At 40.4% G+C, this 21,284-nt stretch overlaps 2 protein-coding genes across 2 annotated transcripts in view; one reads left to right on the forward strand and one right to left on the reverse strand.

The window, feature by feature from the left end:
* Positions 1 to 4,626: 4,626 nt before the first annotated feature.
* On the forward strand, positions 4,627 to 13,054 carry akip1 (A kinase (PRKA) interacting protein 1). Its single transcript, XM_073049549.1, has 5 exons — positions 4,627 to 4,735; positions 7,981 to 8,163; positions 10,068 to 10,148; positions 10,843 to 10,953; positions 12,710 to 13,054. Exons 2-5 carry the CDS (start codon positions 8,017 to 8,019, stop codon positions 12,851 to 12,853), a joined length of 483 nt encoding a protein of 160 aa, XP_072905650.1. The 5' UTR covers positions 4,627 to 4,735; positions 7,981 to 8,016; the 3' UTR covers positions 12,854 to 13,054.
* c6h11orf16 (chromosome 6 C11orf16 homolog) overlaps positions 12,818 to 21,284 on the reverse strand; it is a 30,687-nt gene continuing 22,220 nt past the window's right edge. The window contains exons 10-11 of the mRNA XM_073049548.1: positions 18,234 to 18,483; positions 12,818 to 17,387 (exon numbers count right to left, since the gene is read on the reverse strand). Coding sequence (XP_072905649.1) covers positions 17,310 to 17,387; positions 18,234 to 18,483 — 328 coding nt within the window. The 3' untranslated portion in view covers positions 12,818 to 17,309. The remainder of the gene's footprint in view (positions 17,388 to 18,233; positions 18,484 to 21,284) is intronic.

Raw genomic sequence — 21,284 nt, forward strand, 5'->3', positions numbered from 1 at the left:
TCTGCCTTTCACACATGTAATCCCGCGTTAGAGTTTTGGCACGATGAGGCTCATTTTCAGGGAGACAAGTTAATGTTCTCAGTATATCTTTCTACACTCTTTGTGGTTGATGCAATTTGAAGCTGCCCATGAGCATCAAGAGGGTAAAAGAAAGGGGAACTCACAAGATTTGTGAGGGCATCTTGTGAAAACCAAGCCCTATTCCAAGTTTCGTCAGGTTTGAAGCCATGCTGTTGAAAATAAAATGTGTGGGTCAAGAAGGGCTTGCACAATATTAGGCATCTGGGTAGATGGGATGGGGAGTTTGGGGGTGGAGAGCTGTTGATTGGTTGGTTCTGGAAATGCCATGAGGAACTCCTGTTGTGATCTTTGGGCTTTTGCATTGTTGCCCTCCAATATCTACAGCGACTTTTCTATGTGAAAGCTGTGATTCCAGACATTGGAATGTTTTTCCTTTTGAAGCCCACTGACTGGAATTTTACAAGATCTACTGTGTGCTGCCTGTATGCCAAAGGCAGTCACAATCATTTCACTTCTGGAATGCACTTCTTTGTTCCAATATTATCAGGGTACATAACTTAAATTACATAGAGTCCACTAAGTTGGATAGGCCCTGTCATCAATGGTAGAAATTCTGGGAAGAAACCCATAAGGGAGGCAGAGTGAAGTTAAGATGGCGCTAAATGGCGACTCCTTTGCTTGCATCTTGGGAAACAGCTCTATTTCCATCTTTAATATCTTTATTTTTCCCTTTCAGGGTTATTTTGAAGACCCTGTCCTGGAGTTACATGCTGACTTTGGTTTTTTGCGGGAATGGGACCCACTCTCGGGGTTTCAGGACTGGCCGTTGTTAGGCAAGCCAAGGGTTCAGCCTGAGAGTCCGGCTCGTATTCAGAAGCCTAAGATCTCAGGAATCTGGAGATGGACGAATCGAGGGTCGGTGTCACGGCAGGAGACCTGTGTATCGTCAGGGGAGTCAGGATGTCAGCTGTGGGCCCGAAGACCCGGGATCTTTGCGATCTTCAGGCACAGAGCTCGTAAAAAGCAACATAACGGACTTTTAACATTGTAAACCAGCGAGTTGTTTGTTATGTCTCCCCACGAACTGGGAAAATGGAGACACCTTCTTCTCCCTTAATAGGGAGAGAGAGAACAAGCGGTATGTCGAGTGTAACGCTAAGTCTTTGGAGTAACTGCAAGTCTGTGTCTGTGCTATCGCTTTGCTCACGCTGAGTGCTTTGAAATGGTGCCGATGCTTGTTTTTATTTGCTGGGGGGAGGGGGAGATTGTTGCTTGCTGCCGCCTACATGCAAGAGGGAGGGGAGCTGGGGAGGAGTTTGAGGTTCTTAGGTTTATCTGTCGTTCATCCTTTGAGGCACTTTTCTATTTTCGTGGATATTTGCAAAGAAAAAGCATTTCAGGTTGTTTATTGTATACATTTCTCCGACATTAAATTGGACCTTTGAGCCTTTGAACCTTTGAAGTATCATCAATCAACAATGTTTAAGTGTTTTATTTGATGCTTGGATCAATTGTTGTTACAATTTAGTATACAAATTACTTGTGGAGTTATCCCTGAAATGCATTAATAAATCTGCATTTTTCTTCCTGTATTTATTTCTGGCTGGATGTGCTCAATCCAGCTCTCTGCTGGAACTCCCTAACTTGGTGCCCTTCTACCCAAAGTGACCTAATCCAGACATAGACTGAGCTATCCCTTCATTCCCAAGAGTTATACCATGAGAAAGACTGGGCTACTAATAGACCGTAGACTCCAAAGTGGCCTGAAGGGGTTTCAACCCTTCATTGCTATGAAAGATTTAGAAAGATAAGGGCCAAGCAAAGGCAGATGGGACGTGCTCAGATGGGCCTGCAGGTCAGCAGAAGGACCTGCTTCCATTGCTGCTTTACTCTGTGACTCTGTAACCTCAAACACATGGAGTGAAATAAACTTGCTGGGTACCAACATCAATGGAAAGAAATTTGAAAGAAGCTGAGAAGAATTCTACACTCAGTTATTTTGGCCAGAAACACATAGGTATCACCTCTAACAAAGATATTCAGACTTTTGTGATAATTGAGCATAACTTCTACCAGTAAGTTCTTGGCTGTCCATCATTAGTCTAAAGGAAATTCAATATGTCTAGACTGTTTGTCTCTCATTTATGGATTTGAAACACTACTTGTCTCTCACATTGCAGTTAAACATGGAATTTGATCTATAACATTTCATTTGAAGACACACATAATTCTGCTCTCAATCAGCCATTATATATGCTCTGTTTTAAAGTACGGTAGTGAAAAGAGGTTATGTTGGACAATAAGATAACAGGTTTTGGTGTTACAGGATTACACGGATGGCTGTCATTCCTTATGGTTAGTAGACCGGACAGTAAAATCTTTTTGTAATCTGTCCCAGTTATCAGAACAGTATTTCTACATTACACGAAGTAGGATGTATCTTCAATGCAGAAAAAAAACATTGTACTCAATCAATTTGTAATGGAGTGATTCCGAAAAGCACTGTTTTAGACCAATGTGTCAATCGATAGTCAGACAAGGTTAGACAGATGGTTCATCTTACTGCTTGCAAAGGTTGATTGGGAGAGGATATTTGCAGGTAAAGGGACTTCTAGCAAGTGGGACCCTTTGAGGGGGCAGTTCAGGGGAAAAAAATGTTCCTGCAAGAACAAAGGACAAGGCTGGCAAGGTTACAGAACCCTGGATGAGAAAGAATATTGAGGCATTGGTCAGGAAGAAGGTGGCTTATGTCATGGGATCAAGGAAATCCCCGTGAGGAGTATCGGAGATGTAGGTGTACACTGAGAAGAAATAGAAAAGCAAAATGAGGACATGACAAACATGAGTCCTGATGAAGGGTCTCGGCCCGAAACATCGACTTTACTTTTTTCCACAGATGCTGCCTGACCTGCTGAGTTCCTCCAACATTTTGTGTCTTGTATGAGGACAAGAAATAGCTTTGGTGGATGAGGTGAAGGAGAATCCTAAGGGATTCCAAAATCAAAAAACACAGGATACAATGTTAATATCACTCGTGCCAATGGGTCGTGAGCACTTGGTCAAGACTGCCTTGATATTGGGAGTGGCACAGGACTGACGCACAGCAGTTTTCAAGTGGGTATCCTCCTTGCTTGATGTTTCATCGATTAACCCACTACATCTCCAGAGGGCTCAGCGAAGACTTCCCAGGGACACCTCCCGTTGCATCTTCCCACTCTCTTGATGCTACCCTGGAGCCCAGGAGAGGTCCTTTCGCTTGATCCAAATCCAGTGACTGCTTCTTTTTGCTGCTTCTGATGTGGCTCTGATGATCTGCCGTGGAATCTGACCATGGATGCCCAGCTCCTTCAGCAATTTGATGGTGTATGTGGCTATAAGTCACCAACAACCCACTTCCACAGGCAAACTTTGGTCTTCCAGCACCGTCGCTGCCTCAGCTGCTAGATCCGCATTGTGTAGTCTCTTGTGCCCATATGCTTCAGCCACTGAATCCTCCCATGGGACTGTGAGTTCCACAGTGTAAACGATCTGTAATGACTGGACCAGAGAACCAGGTCTTGCTTGAGGTTGGTGGTGGCAATTTCCGGCGGAATGGTGAGTTGTTTATTGACAGCCACCAGCATTGTCCAGTTGCAGGCGATGTTCCTCTGTCCTGTTTCTGGCTTAGCAGGGAGATCAGTTGGACTTTTCTCTCCCTCCTGGATGAATGCCGCTGGTTATTAGAGCATTAGTCATTCTAGGGTGCAAGGAGTTGGTAGCTGTCCTCTTGGTCTCGATTGCCGTTGCCAGACGCCACGTGTATCTGCCTTGTGTGAGGCTGGTTTTGCAGCTTGCCAGGGATATGCTTGAGGGTTGCCAGGATCGGGAACAGGGAACAAGTTGGGTCTTCACCGAACCACTGGTGGAGGTTTACAAGTACACAGTATTAAGAGCCAAGGAATAACTGAGGAGAGAAGGGATCTCGTAAACGGCAAATGTGGTCTTCTGTGGATGCATAGGACATGGGTGAAGTGTGAAGTGAGGTGTGAGAGGAAGCTGCTGATGTGGGTACAATTACAGTGCCTAAAAGATATTTGAACAGGTGAGCCTCAGTTCACACAACACTAGCTGAATGTTTGTCTCCTACCTGCACCCTCTCATACTATTGACCATCTACTGATCAATAAACCTCATAAACAAAGTGGTCAAGGAAATTCAAAGTAAATTTCTTGTCAAAGTATGAACTGTCACCACATTCTACTTTGAGATTCATTTTTTCCTACAGCAATACACATTATAAAGCAATACAATAGAATTTATTAAAATCTACACACACAAAACTGACAAACAACCATCGTACACAATATTTTTTTAATAAACTAATGATACAAAGAACATGAATTTGTAGAGACCTTGAAGATGAATCTGTAGGTTGGGGAATCAGTTCCGGTGAGTGAAGTTATCCACTGATTACTGGAATGTGTAAGATAATATTTTCTTAAATCACTCGAGATTTTATTTGCTGTTGTACTTGAGAAATGAGTCTCCGCAACCTGGCGGTTTAAGACAAATGACAGGGAGGGTATTACTGAGCATGTGCTCGTCGCTCCTGCTGCATTTCGGGAAATATAACTGTGATTGGCGTGTGGGAAGGGGCGGGCCTTCGGCGGACGGATTACAGGCCGGGGCGCGCTTTCCGGCATTGAGTCTTGTGAATGGGACAGAGTGTAGCAAAGTAAGGAAATGTCACATTGTTGCATCGGTTGTACAAACCGCGCGGCGCTGCCCCTCCCTGGGGAAGCAACGAGACGTTGAGTCGATGAAGATGAAGTTGTCCAAGCGTATCTTAAATATTATAAACAGAACGGCGTATAAGAAAAATGAAATTGGTGCTAGTCGGCCGGTTATTATCGCCTATCCCCACAGGCCAGGTCTAGTAGTTGTCAATGTGAATTACCTTCTTACTTAAGATAAATGTTTGGTTAAAGTGGACGGCTCCTATTCATCTAGTCAGTAAACAGGCTACAACTGTCAGGGTGAGGGTGGTTTCATTATACTTGTCAGTGTTGGCTGCGTGTTGTAATCCCGGCAACTTTATTTAATTTGTTTTTGCGTTTAAGAAAGTGTATCCACAATTTATTAACCAAAAAGTTCTGAACTCGTTTCATTATCGGGCTCTGCACCAAACTGCATTCAGTACAAATAATTATCAACGTCCATTGATGTACTTCCAGTTATTCGGATAATATGGTTACGGAAATTGAAACAAGCTTAATGTTGTTTCTTGTTAAGCAGACGAAGAGAGAAAATCGCCAATAAAATTAGGTGAATGTTGTAGTAGAAGCATTCCCGTTAATTCAGGGAGTGTCACCTGTGTTTAAGGAATGACCCCGTGCTGTTACGTTCTGCCCTAACGGTTTACGAAACAGAAGCTCCTGCTGCACAGGAAACGCCGAATCATTAGGAAAGCAGATGGTGTGGAGGCTTGTTAAAGAGTCCTGAAAGGGAGAATGAGGGTCTGTACATAAACGGGTGAGACAAAGCTCCTCGAGCTTTTACTGTCAGACCAGGGGTCTTCCAGTCCTGGCCTGGACAGCATTTCCCTTTTCCTATCCTTCCTGTTTGTCTCCCTTCTGGTCAGTCTCTACCTTGAATATAGTGAGAGACTCACCTCCAGTGTTCTCTGGGAGAGAATTCTGAGATGCACAGCTCGATGACAGAAGCTCCTCCTCTGCTGTCTTGTGCAGGAAAATAATGACTGAGGAAAACAAGACTACATGGGAAAACTGCACAGGCAGTGTTCTAGCTGGAAGAAGGAATGTCAACTAACTAGTCAAGAGTGCTTCAACAATCCGTGCATGTTATTCAGAGTCACTTTACTGCCAGTATGTGAAAAATAAAAATTGATTGTGGTTCAGTGCTAAGCTTAAAACACAGGACAATAGTGCAAACAGACATGAGCAATCCACAATGAGCTCAAATGTCAATAATCATACTTAAATATGAACAGACTAAATGGTTAGCAACAGAGCAAGGAGAACAGGAGAGTCCATGTAACGGATGCTGTGTAGGGACAGATGGGTATTACACCTGAGTGAGTTGTTGAGAAGCAGGAAAGAAGCTTTGGTGATGATGTGTAGTCCTGGTGGTGATGGAATTGTAGTGTCTCTCTGATGGCAACTTGGTGAACGGTAGGGTGGGTGGACGCTGCAGTAATTTTCCAGGTCTTTGCCCTGACATTGAACAGGTTCTTTAATGTCAGTAGCTGATAGCCAATGATCTTCTTCATTGAGTAGACCATTCACTGCAACTTGGATTTGGAGAGTGAGGAAGCAGCGGCAAACCAAATGGTGATAGAGGTGGTTATAACACTCTCAATGATGGCTGAGTAAAAATTCATCAGGATACACTCTGAGATGTTAAGTTTCCTAAGCTGGCGAAGGAAGAACAATCTCTGCTGGGCTTTCCTAGTGATGAACACAACATGCTTGTCCAACTTCAATGTGTTGGTAATGGTTAATCCCCAGGAATTTGACTCGACCACAGACGTCGTCTGATCATTAATGTTCAAGGGGGGAAGCAGGTAGGGAGTTGTTGGCAGAAGTCAACTCTCATTTCCACTGTCTTGATAGCATTAAGCTCCAGGTTGTTATGAACACACCACGTTGCAAGCTGGTCCAGCTCTCTTTGATAACAGGTCACATCATTATTGGAGATGAGACCAACAGCAGTTGTGCCATCCTCAAACTTTAGGATTTTAATGGATTTGTCTATGGAGGTACAGTCATTTGTATAAAGTGAGAACAGGAGGAGTAAAAGGGGAGAGCCTGTGCTTAATCACATTGGATTGGACAAGTAGGAGCCTGACCTTGCATATTGTTTCTTTCCTGTCAGGAAGTTTGTAATCCATTGACTGATACAGCTAACTGGGTTAGCTTGCTGTGGAGCTTCAAACAATTATGTTGAAGGTGGAGCTAAAACCCACAAACAAGATCCTCACATAAGTAGTGCAGAGTCCAAATGTTGAAGAATGTAATTAAGATTACATTCTTCAACATTTGAGACTGGATAATGCTCCATCTGTGACATACAGATAGAGAGACCAAACATCCCTTCCCTGTGTTATTTCTGATCTATGTGTCTTTCCTACATTGGATGAAGCTGCAAACTGCATCATTTAAAAAATATATGTTCTGTTTACTTTTCACAAGAGTTCTATCATGCGTAATTTTTTATAGATGTTGAAAGACCAAAAGGTTCAAAGGACCTCTGTGTATTGTACATGAATCATTGAAAGTTAACATGCGGGCACAGCAAGCAATTAAGAGAGGCAAATAGTCATTTGGCCTTTATTGGGAAAGGAGTTGAGTTGAAGATATCCAGCTTCAACTGTATAACGTACTGGTGAATATGCCCTCCCTATCCAAGGAATGTTTTTCTTATATATGCTCAAGGAATTAAACCAGATTGATTCCATGTCTTATGAGAAATCAAGCAGATTGAGCCTACACTTTTCTGTTTGGAAGGAGTTCAGACACCTCTCATTACAGAATTTTTCCACATCTTAATTGGGTAGGTGTAGGTTTGATATTTCCCTTTGCTGGGGTATCTAGACCAGGTTCTCCATCTCAAGGAATTGACGAGGAGATGTCTTCATCCTAGGGTAATTAATCTGTGGAATTCCACTAAGTCCATGATACATTCATTACATATAGGTCTTTGGATGTCAGGGAAATGGGATTATGGCAGAAATATGGCATTGAGGTAAGATATTAGGCATGATTGAATCGCATGGAGGAGCAGACACGAGTGGTCCACCCTTTTTATTATCTCTTACACAGAATTGTCTAAGGACTGGAAGTACTCCACAGTTCTAGAAGTTGTAAGGGATTTGGTACATCTTGTAAAGGATTATGGAGAGTGATTTGACAAAGCAATGGAAAGTGTGGAAGTAGTTGTTAATGTCTTTTTGTTTGGCAGAATCAAGTTCAAGCAATCTCTGAGGATTAATTCAGCATGGAACACGACACCTGCCAACTCCAAAGTGCTTTGAGGCGATCATCACGGCTTGGGCAAGAGGTTCTCCAACGTGCTCAGAGGAGAGTTCATTGGTCACTGGACAGGTCAGGGAGAAGTGCAGAGTCGTCCGTTCAGATAGATGAGGTAAAAGTGAAATTCTTCCGAAGCAAGTGTTGAGTTCTTGCATATAATTTTAAAATGTCATTACCAGCGAAACTAAAATTATAAGAAGAGAAAATATCTGATCTGTCATTTCCAGCAGGATTTGAGATGAAAAGATGGAATAAAATGTGTGTTTTTAACTCTGAATTCAACAGAGGCAGATGAGGATAGGGACATCTTCAGCAGCATGAGAGGGAATTTGTGAAAGTAGCATAATCACAAATCTTAACGTTAAGGTGAAATGAGACGGGGTGTGAGGAAGAACATAACTTTTAATAAAGTGCTGGAAAAAAGATTTTGTGTTAAAGAACAGTCTATCATATGAATGAAATAGTTCATTTTTGGGGGAAAAAATTAATCAATGAAAATATTTCAGGCACAGAAGGACCAGTATGAATCATATTCCAAATATTCTGCAATTGTAGAAAAACTGTTTAAAACCAATGAAAATAACTTCATAATAACTTTAAAGAATTGAAAGCTTGGAAATAGGTTGGTCAGTCAAATTATTTGTTGATGTACAGTCGGCCCTCCTTATCCGCGGGTTCTGCATGCGCGGATTCAACCAACCACGGATCAGGAAAACCTGGAAGTTCTCTCTCCAGCACTCATTTGAACATGTACAGATTTTTTTTCTTGTCATTATTCCCTAAACAATACAGTATAACAACTATTTACATAGCATTTACATTGTATTAGGTATTATAAGTAATCTAGAAATGATTTAAAGTATACAGGAGGATGTGCATAGGTTACTGCAGATCGGGAATGGGAAAAACAAATGGAAGTTCTCTAAGTCGGAACAGGTACGTCAGTATTATCTAGCGTCAGTTAGTCGAACGTTTGTCTTAGTATATAGTATATATTTTACCTTTCTATGCATATAAAACACTTAAACGTATGTATTTCAATAATTAAACCACTGTGTTGCTTAGTAATAATTGTAGCTTTCATCGGGGCAGGGCCTTCACATGCTTCGTTATTCTCACTTTATCCTTTAAAATTGTTCCGATCGTTAACCGACTGTAGCCTAACGCTTTTCCAATGACCGATGGCGTTTCACCTCTTTCCAGTCACTTTATTATTTCCACTTTATTTTCAATCATGATTGTTTTCTTGAACAGAAACACTGTGGGCAGCGGGTCCCGAGCTCCACCGGGTCCAAAAGTCCACTGCACTGAGACAGGTTAAATGGGTTCGGAGCTCTGCCAGGTCCTAAAGTCCACCGACTTGAGCATCCGCGTTTTTTGGTATCCATGGGGGGAGATGGGGGGTTCCCAGAACCAATCCCCCTGTGGATAAGGAGAGCCGACTGTATATCGTTCATATGGGATTTAATCCTACATTCTGCTCTATTTTCTTAACATTTTATTGGGCAAAATGAACATGAACTCTGCTTCAGACACCACCTCAGCTCCTCTAACCTACAGTGTCCTGTGCTCCAACCATCTTGCATTTAAGCTTAAACACCTTATTAAGGAATGAGAACTTTACTATGTAATCTTAACAATTTTGAACAGGCAGGAAGATGGCTGTAAAATAGCATCATTAAAGTTCGTTTCTCAGGTTAAGGAATGACATTCCAAAAGGATTGCTACTGGGGCCACTATTATTTACTACTTGTATGAACAATTTGTATCTAGAAATCAGAAGGAAAGCAGAAAACAATGCAATTGAGAATGTGATAATTCAAAAGCAATGATGCAACCAAATATAAAAGATAAATGTATAATTGGGTTTATAACTGCCATATTAATTGTTTAGAAAAGTATGAAGTAACACATTAGTAGGAAGAAAAAGGACTAATAGTCCTTGGAAAACCTGTCAGCGTCTCTAACTGTTGGTAAATAGAACCCACTGTGATTCTGATGCTGTCTCTTTGTCAGGGTGGAACAGAGTGCCCTGACATCAATGAAGCCTTTGCTTCCCTTCTGCATTGCATGGCTTATACCACAAGGCACTGTAAGGTAAGCCGTAATGATCTTTGTTTTTCTTCACTGCACTTCCAGACATTTTTACAATCTAAAAAATACTGAGATTTGAGGTGCAGAGAGTATAGCTTGAAAATCACTTAGTTATTGGTTAAAATAACAGGCTCATATTTAGGGTTAAAATACTAATTGGTACATTTGAATTGCAAAGGCCACATGATTTGTCAGCATTAGGATATGTTTGTTACAGTTGAAGTAGATTTAAACAAAAATGGGAAATTTTGAAGAAATGGCCTTCCCCCATTTTTAAAGAAAAAAGTAAAGATGCAAGTCTGAAATCTGCATAGAGGTTGAAATGTCAGAGAAACATTGCTTGTAAAAACACTGGGAGCGTGTAGGAAATGAAAAGCGATAATAAGGCTTTGACTAAGAAGCATCATTTATAAATCAGGATAATTTAGTCACGACTCAAGCACGGTGCCTTTGTGAAGTTAAACTGCAATTGTGTACTTTCTGTGTAGAGGTAGTGCACTTTAGACATGCTCTAAATATATTATTTGTCAATTATTATTGGAAGATTCTTCAAATTACTAATGCTTAGACTAGTGTTGTACATATTAGTCAAATGAATTAATGACCAATTGATACATTTTTTGGAGGAAATGAATGCAAGTGAAGTCTAAATCAATGTAATTAAAATTATAATAAATCTGTAACATTTAATTTGCAGCATTATTATGGAGGTGTACCAATATGTCAAAGAGATGAAATGGAGGAAAATCATATCCGACGCTACCACACAGATCTGAAATGCCATAAGTGTTCAAACTACAAAGCTCCTGTAAGTGTGTTACCCGAGTAGAGATCTGGAATGACCATAGGTTGTGAAGCAATTATAATGCAGTTTCAAAACGAACCTACGCTAGTTCTTGGCTCCGTTTTAATAAAGAAAATGTTAAAAGGACAAATGCAATTGTTGGTAACTTGAAATCAAAATGTAAGTTTTGAAAGTATGCAGGTCAGACAATATGGGAAAGAGAAAGACAAATTGCAAATACAGTTTGAGATCCTGGCAAATTTTCTGCAGAAAATGTTACTTTCCTCCGACCTTTGAGTCACTTGCTGTGAACCCAGTGTTTTGTTTTATACTGTATTTGTTCTCCTGGTTTTTAGACTAGTAGTTGAACAAATATAAACTAATTAAATTTCAAGGGCAATTACATTTGTTGTTTAACAGGAACTAGATCTTAGAGTGCACTTAAGTACCCCGGTCTAGATACAGGTTTCCCCCGCTATCCGAAAGTAGAGCGTTCCTATGAAACCTTTCGTAAGCCAAAATGGTGTAAAGCGAAGAAGTAATTACCATTAATTTATATGGAAAATTTTTGAGCATTCCCAGACGCAAAAAATAACCTACCAAATAACACACAAAACCTAAAATAACACAAACATATAGGAAAAGCAGGAATGATATCATAAATACACAGCCTATATAAAGTAGAAATAATATATGTACAGTGTAGTTCCACTTACCAGAATCGGGAAGACAGCGAGCACACTGGAAGGTTGAGAGGTGGTGCTGGTGGTGATGATGGTGTGTTAGGCTGAGTCGTTGGAGGTTGGGGTGGTGGGAGGAACAGGAGACAGGGTTGTAGGAGAGAGAGGAAGAAGCGACTAAAAGAGACCACTTTGCTACTAGCAGAACCAATAGTAACATCGGGAGCTTTCAAGATTCTTTTTCTCTGTGTGTAAATAGTACAAATGGTGGATGCAGGCAAGTTCAATGTACACACAATGTCTTTATTTTGTTCACCACGATCAAAACTCTTAATTACATCCAGTTTTCGCTAAGCGTAACACCCTTACGAGTTCCCTTGGGCTTTTCTGATAGCTTAGGACACATCTTGCTAACGGATGCACAAAATAAATCGAGATAAAGCACAGATGCTCACAGACACAGTTCAAAGCTACGGCGGCTTGATGCGGAGTGTAGTTCCGGGGAAGGAGCTTGGTGACGCCACTCTCGTTGCTCGGAGTGCGCGCTGCCTCTATAATGGCTCACTGCAAAACAAACGCTGAATGCTATTTTTGCTTTTCGCCTTTTTTCTTAAAAGTGAAAATCCTCTTTGGATTTCTTTCGGTTAGCGAAAACAGGTACTAATATAGGTCTTTCGTAAAAGCGAAGTGGCGTAAAGCGAACAGATACCTGCATAGCCAAATACCAAGAATCTCAGCTGCACATTTTTAATGTCTCAGGTGGTTAAACTGAGGTGGCAAATTCTTAAACCTCTAATATTGTGGCCAGGAGCTGTAAGATCATTAAGAGGCACTGAAGGACTCGTTGCCATGTCTTCAAAATTCAAATAAATACTAAAGACCCAGGAAAGAATCTTAAGTCCAGTTTGAAGTTCTCATTGCAAGATTTCTGGTCCCTCAGGAACAGAAGGCTTGTGTGCAAACTGGCAGATGATCCTGGTATAGCAGTTGACCTGGCAAACTGAGTATGAGTAGTATCTTTAGCAAAAGGTATGTTTTGTTTTAAGACAAACTAATTTAGCATGATCCATTAATGACAGTTCTCTTTATTTTAATAACAGATTAGAAGTAATGACAAGGTTCACATACAAGTGGCCCCAGGTTCGTATGCAGTGACAGCAAAATCAAGATCATCTCCCAGAGAACAGACGCGAGTCATACACTTGGGACCAGATCAAACCATAGATCTTATTTTTAATGTATGAACTGTAAGGAGCACAGGATTGCAAAAGTAATACCCAATAGCTCTTTTTCAGGGGAAGTTTGTATTTTCAGTATCAATGCAATCATTCTCAGGCATGTCTTATTAAAATGCTGTTTCCTTACGGACAGTTGAAAATTATGAAGTAACTATTTCTGAAATACCATGCTGCCTAATGCATTTGAATACAATAATTTTAAAACAACTGAATCATATTCTTTTGGAATTATTTTTATATGTAACAAATTTTATTGAGCATGCGTACAAATCTAGTGTATGCATAAATAAATGGGTTGATTTCTAATGTGCTTTATTAAAATGTCTAACTACATCCATTATCAGTTCAATATGATAAACAGTAAAATCTAGTAGTATTAGATCTTGGAAAATTTCATAGTAAATGATCCATGAATAATCTTTCTGCCTCTACATTCCATTGAAAGAATCTAATATCGCTACTTCAAACATTTAACTCATTTTTTAAAAAAATTCAATATTAGTCTTTATAGGATGGGATTAAAATATAATGCATTCTTGAAAGGTTAATTATATATTTGCAAAATGACTAGGCTACAATTCAAACAGAAGATTATTGATTTTACGGCAGCCATGACACAAGGCAACCCGATGTCATCTTAATTGGAAGAAGTGTTCCCCGGTGGCACACAAAGACACAGGAGGTCAAAGACTCAGATTAGGAACAGTAATCAAAAGTTTGATCAGAGAGGTAGCTTTTAAGCCAATAAAGAAGAAGAGATTGAAGAGTATAGAGGACCCATGCTACAACATGGCACTCAGATTTTTAAAGAGCTGTTCTGAAGGTTTACAAACTGATGGTTGGGGTAGCTGAGGGGAGATCAAACTGCAATATTAAAACATAAAGAAATGGCAAATAGAAGGTAGAATTCAAAGATGGACATGATAGAATGAGTTGATGGAACTTGAGGAAGATTGGGGCTCTGGAACTCACCATTTGACAGAGTGGTTGAGGCAAAAACATTCATTTTAAAAGATACTTGCAGTAATATATGGCATGCTAACCCCTCAACAATACAGGCTAAGAAATAGATTAATTGCAGTGACTTGGCTGCATGAACAAGAAAGGCTAAATATTGGAATCCTGTGCAGTAACTCCTTAAAATTCAGTGAGACCCATTCCAAGAAGGAAGAGGAAGGAGGAGAAACTTGCATTTACACTTTTTCTTTCAGAGTATCTTAAATGTACTTCATTGGCAATGAAGTTGAATAGTAGTCACAGTTGTAGTGTAGGAAATGTGGTAGTTCCCCCAAACAATATTGAGATAATTATCATAGATTTAATTGCTTTGAGATGTAAAAAAACAGCAGTAGTTCTATTTTCCCCCTTCAAAATGGTGCTAGAGAGCCTTCCTAAAACATCAGAAAGGTACCTCTGACAAAGTAGTACTCAGTATGACAGAGTATCAGTCTAATTTTTTATGCTGAAGACTTCAAATTAGGACTGAAGGTCAGAATCCCTTGACTTTGATGAAGAGAGATACCAGTTGAGCTATGATTTTTTTTTAAAAAGTGTGCAAAAGTCACAAGTTATTAAAAGAACTAATGTTTATGTGGATTAAATTATCTGTATTAAATGCTACTTGCAAATGTGTATGTTGCAAGTGATGTTGACTATTTCAAACACAGCTGATATAATTGAAACACAATAACTGGACTTCAAGAACAGAAACACTTTTTGATTAATTGGCTGATTTCCATCTTAAATGCATCCAGCAAGTAGGCTATAATATGAAAATACCGTGATCCTTACTCTTACGTGGCTCATTTGAGTGGGGGGCTGTCATTCAAATGAAAACATCTTTTTTTTTAATATATCTACATTCCAATTTATTACATTTCCAAAGGAATGGGGGACATTTTAAGCTTTGCCCATTTGATCCTGGAGTACTTGTTACTGTTTCATACCAAAAGCATTACAACAGCCTCCAACTGGGACTAGCCAATGAGGACAGCAACAATAATAGATATTATCTCAGGCATTTAAAAAGGGGGAAAGAATTAATAGAAAAAAGTAGTAACATTAAAAAGTATATATACATATTTTTTTAATCTACTATTATACGTGTGCCTCAGTCGAATTTTCATGGAAACAATCTAAAAGGTATAATAAAACAAACTACCATTTAACTGAGTAACAAATTACATACTTAAATGAAATACGGAACAAATTAGAACACAACTAATAATACTACAGCACTATAAAACCATGTATTAATTCCTAATTGTTATTGACAGATGAATTCATCCAGTGTATGTTGGTGTATTCGTTTGACTGTAAATGAACAAAATCAGTGCAGACACCTACTGTAGATAATGGACTGCCTTCATACAATGCTTTCAGCAATTGTATCCTCCAAACCTTCATTTTCATTGTAGCGTTCAAGATTGTTGACACCTTTAAATTCTTCGTAGTTCCTAATTGTTGAAGTAGTGAAATCATTTCATTTACACTGTGACTTTTTCTAGCATCTCCTAACCTGAATGCGCAGAACAGTTCTGAATTTTCTTACTGCTTACTTCTCACCAACTATCAGTAACAAAAACACTGCTTTTTGAACACAAAGGCCTGCAACTGAGCTATTTAAAAATTGTGTAATGACCAATAGCCACACAATTGTACGTGTCTGATGTTGGTTAGAAATTGTTCAGCAACAATCTCCTTCCCTAATTAAATGGCAAAGTGTTCCAAATAAACAGAGAATTTCTCAATTAGTTTTTGTTCTTTAAGATTTGTCCTAAATAAGTGGCTACCTTGATGCCTCAATTTACTGATGGCCCAGTCAATCAGAATCCACAATGTATACATTATACATGTGTATAGTACCTGTACACAGAGTATTTACCCCCCCCTTGGAAATTTTCATGTTTTATTGTTTTACAACATTGAATCACAGTGGATTTAATTTAGTTTTTTGACACCGATCAACAGAAAAAGACTTTCCTGTCAAAGTGCAGATCTCTAAAAGGTGACCTAAATTAATTACAAATATAAAACAATCATTATAAATCAATAATATAAAACAATTATTATTGATTACACAAGTATTCACCCCCCTTTAACATGACACATCAAATCATCACTGGTGCAGCCAACTGGTTTAGAAGTCATATAATTAGTTTTAAGAGACCTGTGTGCAGTCAAGTTGTTTCAATTGATTGTAGTAAAAATACACCTGTATCTGGAAGTGTAACTGCTGATGATTCAGTAAGTTGGCAAAAACTACACTATGAAGATACAAGAACACTCCAAGCAACTCTGCGAAAAATGTATTGAAAAGCACAATACAAGTCAGGAGATGGATACAAACAAATATAGAAGTCACTGAATATCCCATGGAGGACAGTTAAGTCAATCATCAAGAAATGGGAAGAATATGGCACAGTTGTAAATCTGCCTAGAGCAGGCTGTCCTCAAAAACTGAGTGACCGTGCAAGAAGGGAGGTCACCAAGAGACCTATGATAACTCTGGAGGAGTTACAAGCTTCAGCGGCCGAGATGGGAGAGACTGCACATACAACAACTGTTTCCCGGGTGCTTCACCAGTCACAGCTTTATGAAAGAGTGGCAAAGAGAAAGCCACTGTGGAAAAAAAACACATGAAATCTCAGCTAGTTTGCCAGAAGGCATGTGGGAGACTCTGAAGTTGGCTGGAAAAAAGTTCTATGCTCTCATGAAACCAAAATTGAGCTTTTTGGCCATCAGACTAAACACTATGTTCAGCATAAGGCAAACACCGCACATCATCAAAAACACACCATCCATACAGTGAAGCATGGCGGTGGCTGCATCATGCTGTGGGGATGCTTCACTGCAGCAGACCCTGGAAGGCTTGTGAAGGTTGAGGTTAAAATGAATGCAGCAAAATACAGGGAAATCATGGAGGAAAACCTGATGCAGTCTGCAAGGGAACTGTGACTTGGGAGAGTTGTTTTCCAGCAAGACAATGACCTCAAGCACAAAACCAAAGCTACACAGGAATGGCTTAAAAACAACAAAGTTAATGTCCCGAAGTGGCCAAGTCAGAGTCCAGCCCTCAATCCAAATGAAATTTCTGGCTGTTCACTCACGATCCCCATGCAATCTGACAGAGCCTAAGCAGTTTTGTAAGGAAGAATGGGGAAAAAAATTGCAGTGTACAGATGTGGAAAGCTGATAGAGATCTATCCACACAGACTCAAGGCTGTAATTGCTACCAAAGATGTATCTACTAAATACCAACTGGAAGGGGGTGAATACTTCTGCAATCTGTTATTTTGTGTTTGATAATTGTAATTAATTTAGATCACTTTGTAGAAACTTGTTTTCACTTAGATACAAAAGAGTCACAAAGCTGCCAAATGCATAGATTGAACCTGCTTAATTTCCTTATAAACTGGTGAAACCTGTCTCCTTTGATGCGTTTTTGGAATGTCTCTTGTTCCTAGGTCAGCTTTTCTGCTTCACTGAACTTTTCCGCCACCATTTTATTGTGTTGCTCCACTCGTTTCCTTCTTGCTTCCTAAAACACGAAGAATGAGAAGGTTTTTAAAAAAAACACACACACACACACTTGTTTTTTTCTTGGAAAATTAATGCTAATCGTTCACCAGCCAGATAAAAACGTTTGGCTGAATAATGTTATGCCAAATCAATTGATCTTCTTCCCAGGGAAGCAATGGCCAATATCAGAGGACATGTGTTTAAAGTGACTGAAGGAAACTGTATGGGGTACGGTATGGCAGAGTGAGTTTTTTTTGTAATATACACAGAGAGTGATGAATGCCTGGAACATACTGCCAGCGCAGGGGTGGCACAAGCTGATAGAATAAGGACATGCAGGAGACTCCTAGGTAGGCACATGGATGTAAGAAAAATGGAGGGTTATGACCTGTATTAGGGGGAAGGGTTAGTTTGATTATGGAGTACATTTCTCAGGTCGGCTGAACATCATGGACCTGTAGGAAAGGCCTATACTGTGCTGGTCTATGTTCTATACTCTAAAAGTGCTACACAATAACCATCTTTAACGAGAGAGGGTCTAATCACTATTCCTCGACATTCAATGGCAACACCATCAGCAATGACTCATGGGACCAGTCACATAAATGCTGTTTTCAGGATGCAGGTTAGAGGCTGGGTATTGTGTGGTCAGTGGCTCTCCTCGATACTCTGAATCCTTTCCACCATCTATAAGGCACATCAGGAGTATAATGAACTGCACCAGATGAGTACAGCTGTGACAGATGTCTAGAAGCTTAACGTCAGCCAGGACAAAGCGGTCTCTCTATCACCAGTGCACAGTGATTCCAGTATGGACCATCTACAGAATACAGTGCAATTATTTACCCATTCCTCTTTATAATACCTGCAGCTGGATCTCTTTTATTTCATCCGCTTTCATTTTCTCAGCCTCCATCATATCTTTCCTTGCAGTCACCTGCTGAAGGTGGGCCAACCTGCGGGCTTCTCTCTCCTTGTCCTCGGAAGCGATAGACTGGATCCTGGCTTGAGTCTGCTGCTGCAAGAACTGCTTCGCTCTCTCCATTTTCTCCAACTTCTGCTCTCTCTCTTCTATCTGTCTGAAATTGTTCTGTAGACGGCGAACCACTTTCTCCCTAAAGGCAAAATACTAAATTGAATAAGTGATTCTTCTTAACAGCTGGCGGGAGGGAGAAGAGTTGCAATTATTATTTCATTATTGGACGTAATGCCCTGGTTCATATTTTTACTGCTATGCTGTTCTGTGCAAGCTGCTTGTTTTCAGCTTATGTTTGGGTTATTGTTGAGGATAAGAGAGAGGAGAATTGTGTGCCATCTGATTAGGATGGTCAAATTAAGGGGAGGTTTCTGTGATGAGGGACACCAAGGTTGGGCTTAGGGCTTTGTGTGACAGAGAGACGAAGAGGGAAGATGCCAGAGAGAAGAGGTCATAGGATTCAACCCGGGCCGGGACCGTGATTTGAAGAAGCCCAGGGTGAGATCAATGGAGAATTGGTGACGGAGAAACCATGAGCTCCAAGTTATGCATATTAGACTGTTTCATTAAAATGGAACCTTTTCTTTTTTTTGTTCTTTCTTTACTAACCCTTTAGTCAAATTAAGAACTATAAAGCTATATCTTTTAATTGTATGCAGTGTACTGTCTTTTAATTCATGGCACTCATTTGTAATGGTAATGAATTACACACCATCCACATGAAGAGGGATTTTGGGGTGGGCTTGTGCCTCAATCTCACAGGTTTGGCGGGACCGGAGTTTCTCCTCCCGAGACTTACACAGCTGAGGAAACCAGAGTGGTTCACGTACGACTGCACAAAATTTCTATTCTAACAGGATGCATAAAGAGCATTCAATATCGTTCTGTCTGTAATCATTTTCTCTCTGGTAACTAACCAACATCTATAGAGGAAAGGTTCAATGTGTAACAAAGTGGCTGATAGTTAGCCTAAGGGAACGTGGAATGCAGTTCAGTCCTGAATAAAGACATGAAATTCTTATCCTGCTGACTAGAAGGATTTTGCCTGAAGTGAATCTGAACTAATTTCCAAGGGGCACAAATGTATTAGATTTTTAAAGGATATGCCCACTGCTGATTCCAGGGTATCAGGGTTTTAAAACAGATTGATTCTTTGTGACATTGACCATAATAAACCAGCTGAATAATAACTAGAAGACAGAGAATAATTATATTTAAATTGGTTATCTTATATCAATGAAGCATGTCTTCTGAGAAGCTTTACACCCCTAAAACCATAAGCCATATATGTCAAACTCAAGGCCCGCGGGCCAAATCCGGCCCGCGGTGGAATTATCTTTGGCCCGCGAGATAATATCTAATTACTATTAAAGCTGGCCCCAGTAATCGAAGCTCCTATGGCGTATGATATGGCTAATGCTGAGTTTATTCAGGTACCAGGTTTTCAGGGTTTTTAGTGTTTATTCGGCAGTCTTGCTCGGCAGTCTTCTTCATAAGAAACAGAATTTGTAAAGTGAAACACTTTGTAGTTATAGCAGAGACTGAGACACATGAGAGCAGGCTGAAAAAACGGAGGCAACGAAAGCTGCGTTCGCACGCGTCCGACTGATCTGGCCCGCATGAAGCTGCATTTTGCTCAATCCAGCCCGTGACCTAAAATGAGTTTGACACCCCTGCCATAAGCCCATAAAATCCAGGAGCAGAATTAGGCCACTTGGCCCATCGAGTCTGCTCTGCCACCTCACCATGGCTGTTCTAATTTTCCTCTCAGCTCAAATCTCCTGCCTTCTCCCTGTATCCCTTCGTGCCCTGACCAATCAAGAATCTATCAAACTCTGCCTTAAACATACATAAAGACTTGACCTCCACAGCTACCTGTGGCAAAGAATTCCACAGAACCTCTACTCTCTGCCTAATTTACACCCGTCAGTCACCTTGTTAGGCAGACCAAGAATCTTACAGGTCTTCTTAGGGAACAAGAATAATTCATTTGCACTCCTGTATTGCAGGTTTGGGTGTGGCCAGTGAGGCTACTGAGGGAACTCCCACAGATGGAGCAGGTGGTAGCCAATGAGGCAGATGGTGACCTGCTCCTTCCGTTTTCACACAGAGACTCCATGTACTCCTGATGCTTGAAAGCCATTCCCCTATGGCTTATCAACTTCGAGTGGTTTTGGACCAGAAATCCCCAGGAGTCAGTGGGGATTTGCAATTTTTCCCCTCTATGTGTGTGGTAATCAATTCCCAAGTCTGTTTTGGGACACTGGAAGAGGGCATGTGTACAGCATGGCCTGTCCAACAAAGCCAACTAAAATTAACATAGCCTGTGAATCCCCTCATATGTGCCAATTATGGTAGGCTAGGGAAACCCATAGTTGTGGACACCACACCTCCTCCTGGCTGGGAGTTGAGGAAGTGTCTAAGATGAGCTGCCCTTGTGGGATTATTGAGTGCTTCAACATTGATCTTCTATCATCAACATTTTGCTCGTTGGGGTCAAGGGTGCAAAAAACAGAACAGAGTCAGTGGTAGTCAGTCTGTCAGTCATCAGCGACAGTCAGAGTGCAGTTGATACAAACATTATTGCAATCCCTCACTCGGATTATCACTATGAGATGACTGTGCTTGGATGGAGAATATTAATAAGGCCTCACCTTGTATTGAAACAAACTATACAATATGAGGACTCCATTGAAGTTGTTTCACCCTATTCCTTCCTTGCCAATCGTGCCTTGCCAGATGCTGGTATCCCTTCCAACTCTAATATTGAAAGGACCCAGTAGGGTCAGTTTGTCACTCTTTGGAACATGAACCAGGGTATTTTCAAGGTCAAAATAGAAGCCCTACTGGCTTCATCAGAAATTACAACATTGGGTGTAGTCACTGATGACCATAGCACATAGGTTCCATGTTAAAGTGAACTAAAAGGTCATGATATGT

The sequence above is a fragment of the Hemitrygon akajei genome, chromosome 6 (assembly GCF_048418815.1).
Source record: "Hemitrygon akajei chromosome 6, sHemAka1.3, whole genome shotgun sequence".
NCBI classification, from domain to species: Eukaryota; Metazoa; Chordata; class Chondrichthyes; order Myliobatiformes; family Dasyatidae; genus Hemitrygon; species Hemitrygon akajei.

Bases quoted from the DNA above. Each gene is read 5' to 3' on its own strand.
- akip1 (XM_073049549.1), top strand. From the start codon at position 8,017: ATGGAACACGACACCTGCCAACTCCAAAGTGCTTTGAGGCGATCATCA. The intron at 8,164-10,067 runs GTAAAAGTGAAA...TCTCTTTGTCAG, and splicing joins CGTCCGTTCAGATAGATGAG to GGTGGAACAGAGTGCCCTGA. The intron at 10,954-12,709 runs GTAAGTGTGTTA...TTTTAATAACAG, and splicing joins GTTCAAACTACAAAGCTCCT to ATTAGAAGTAATGACAAGGT.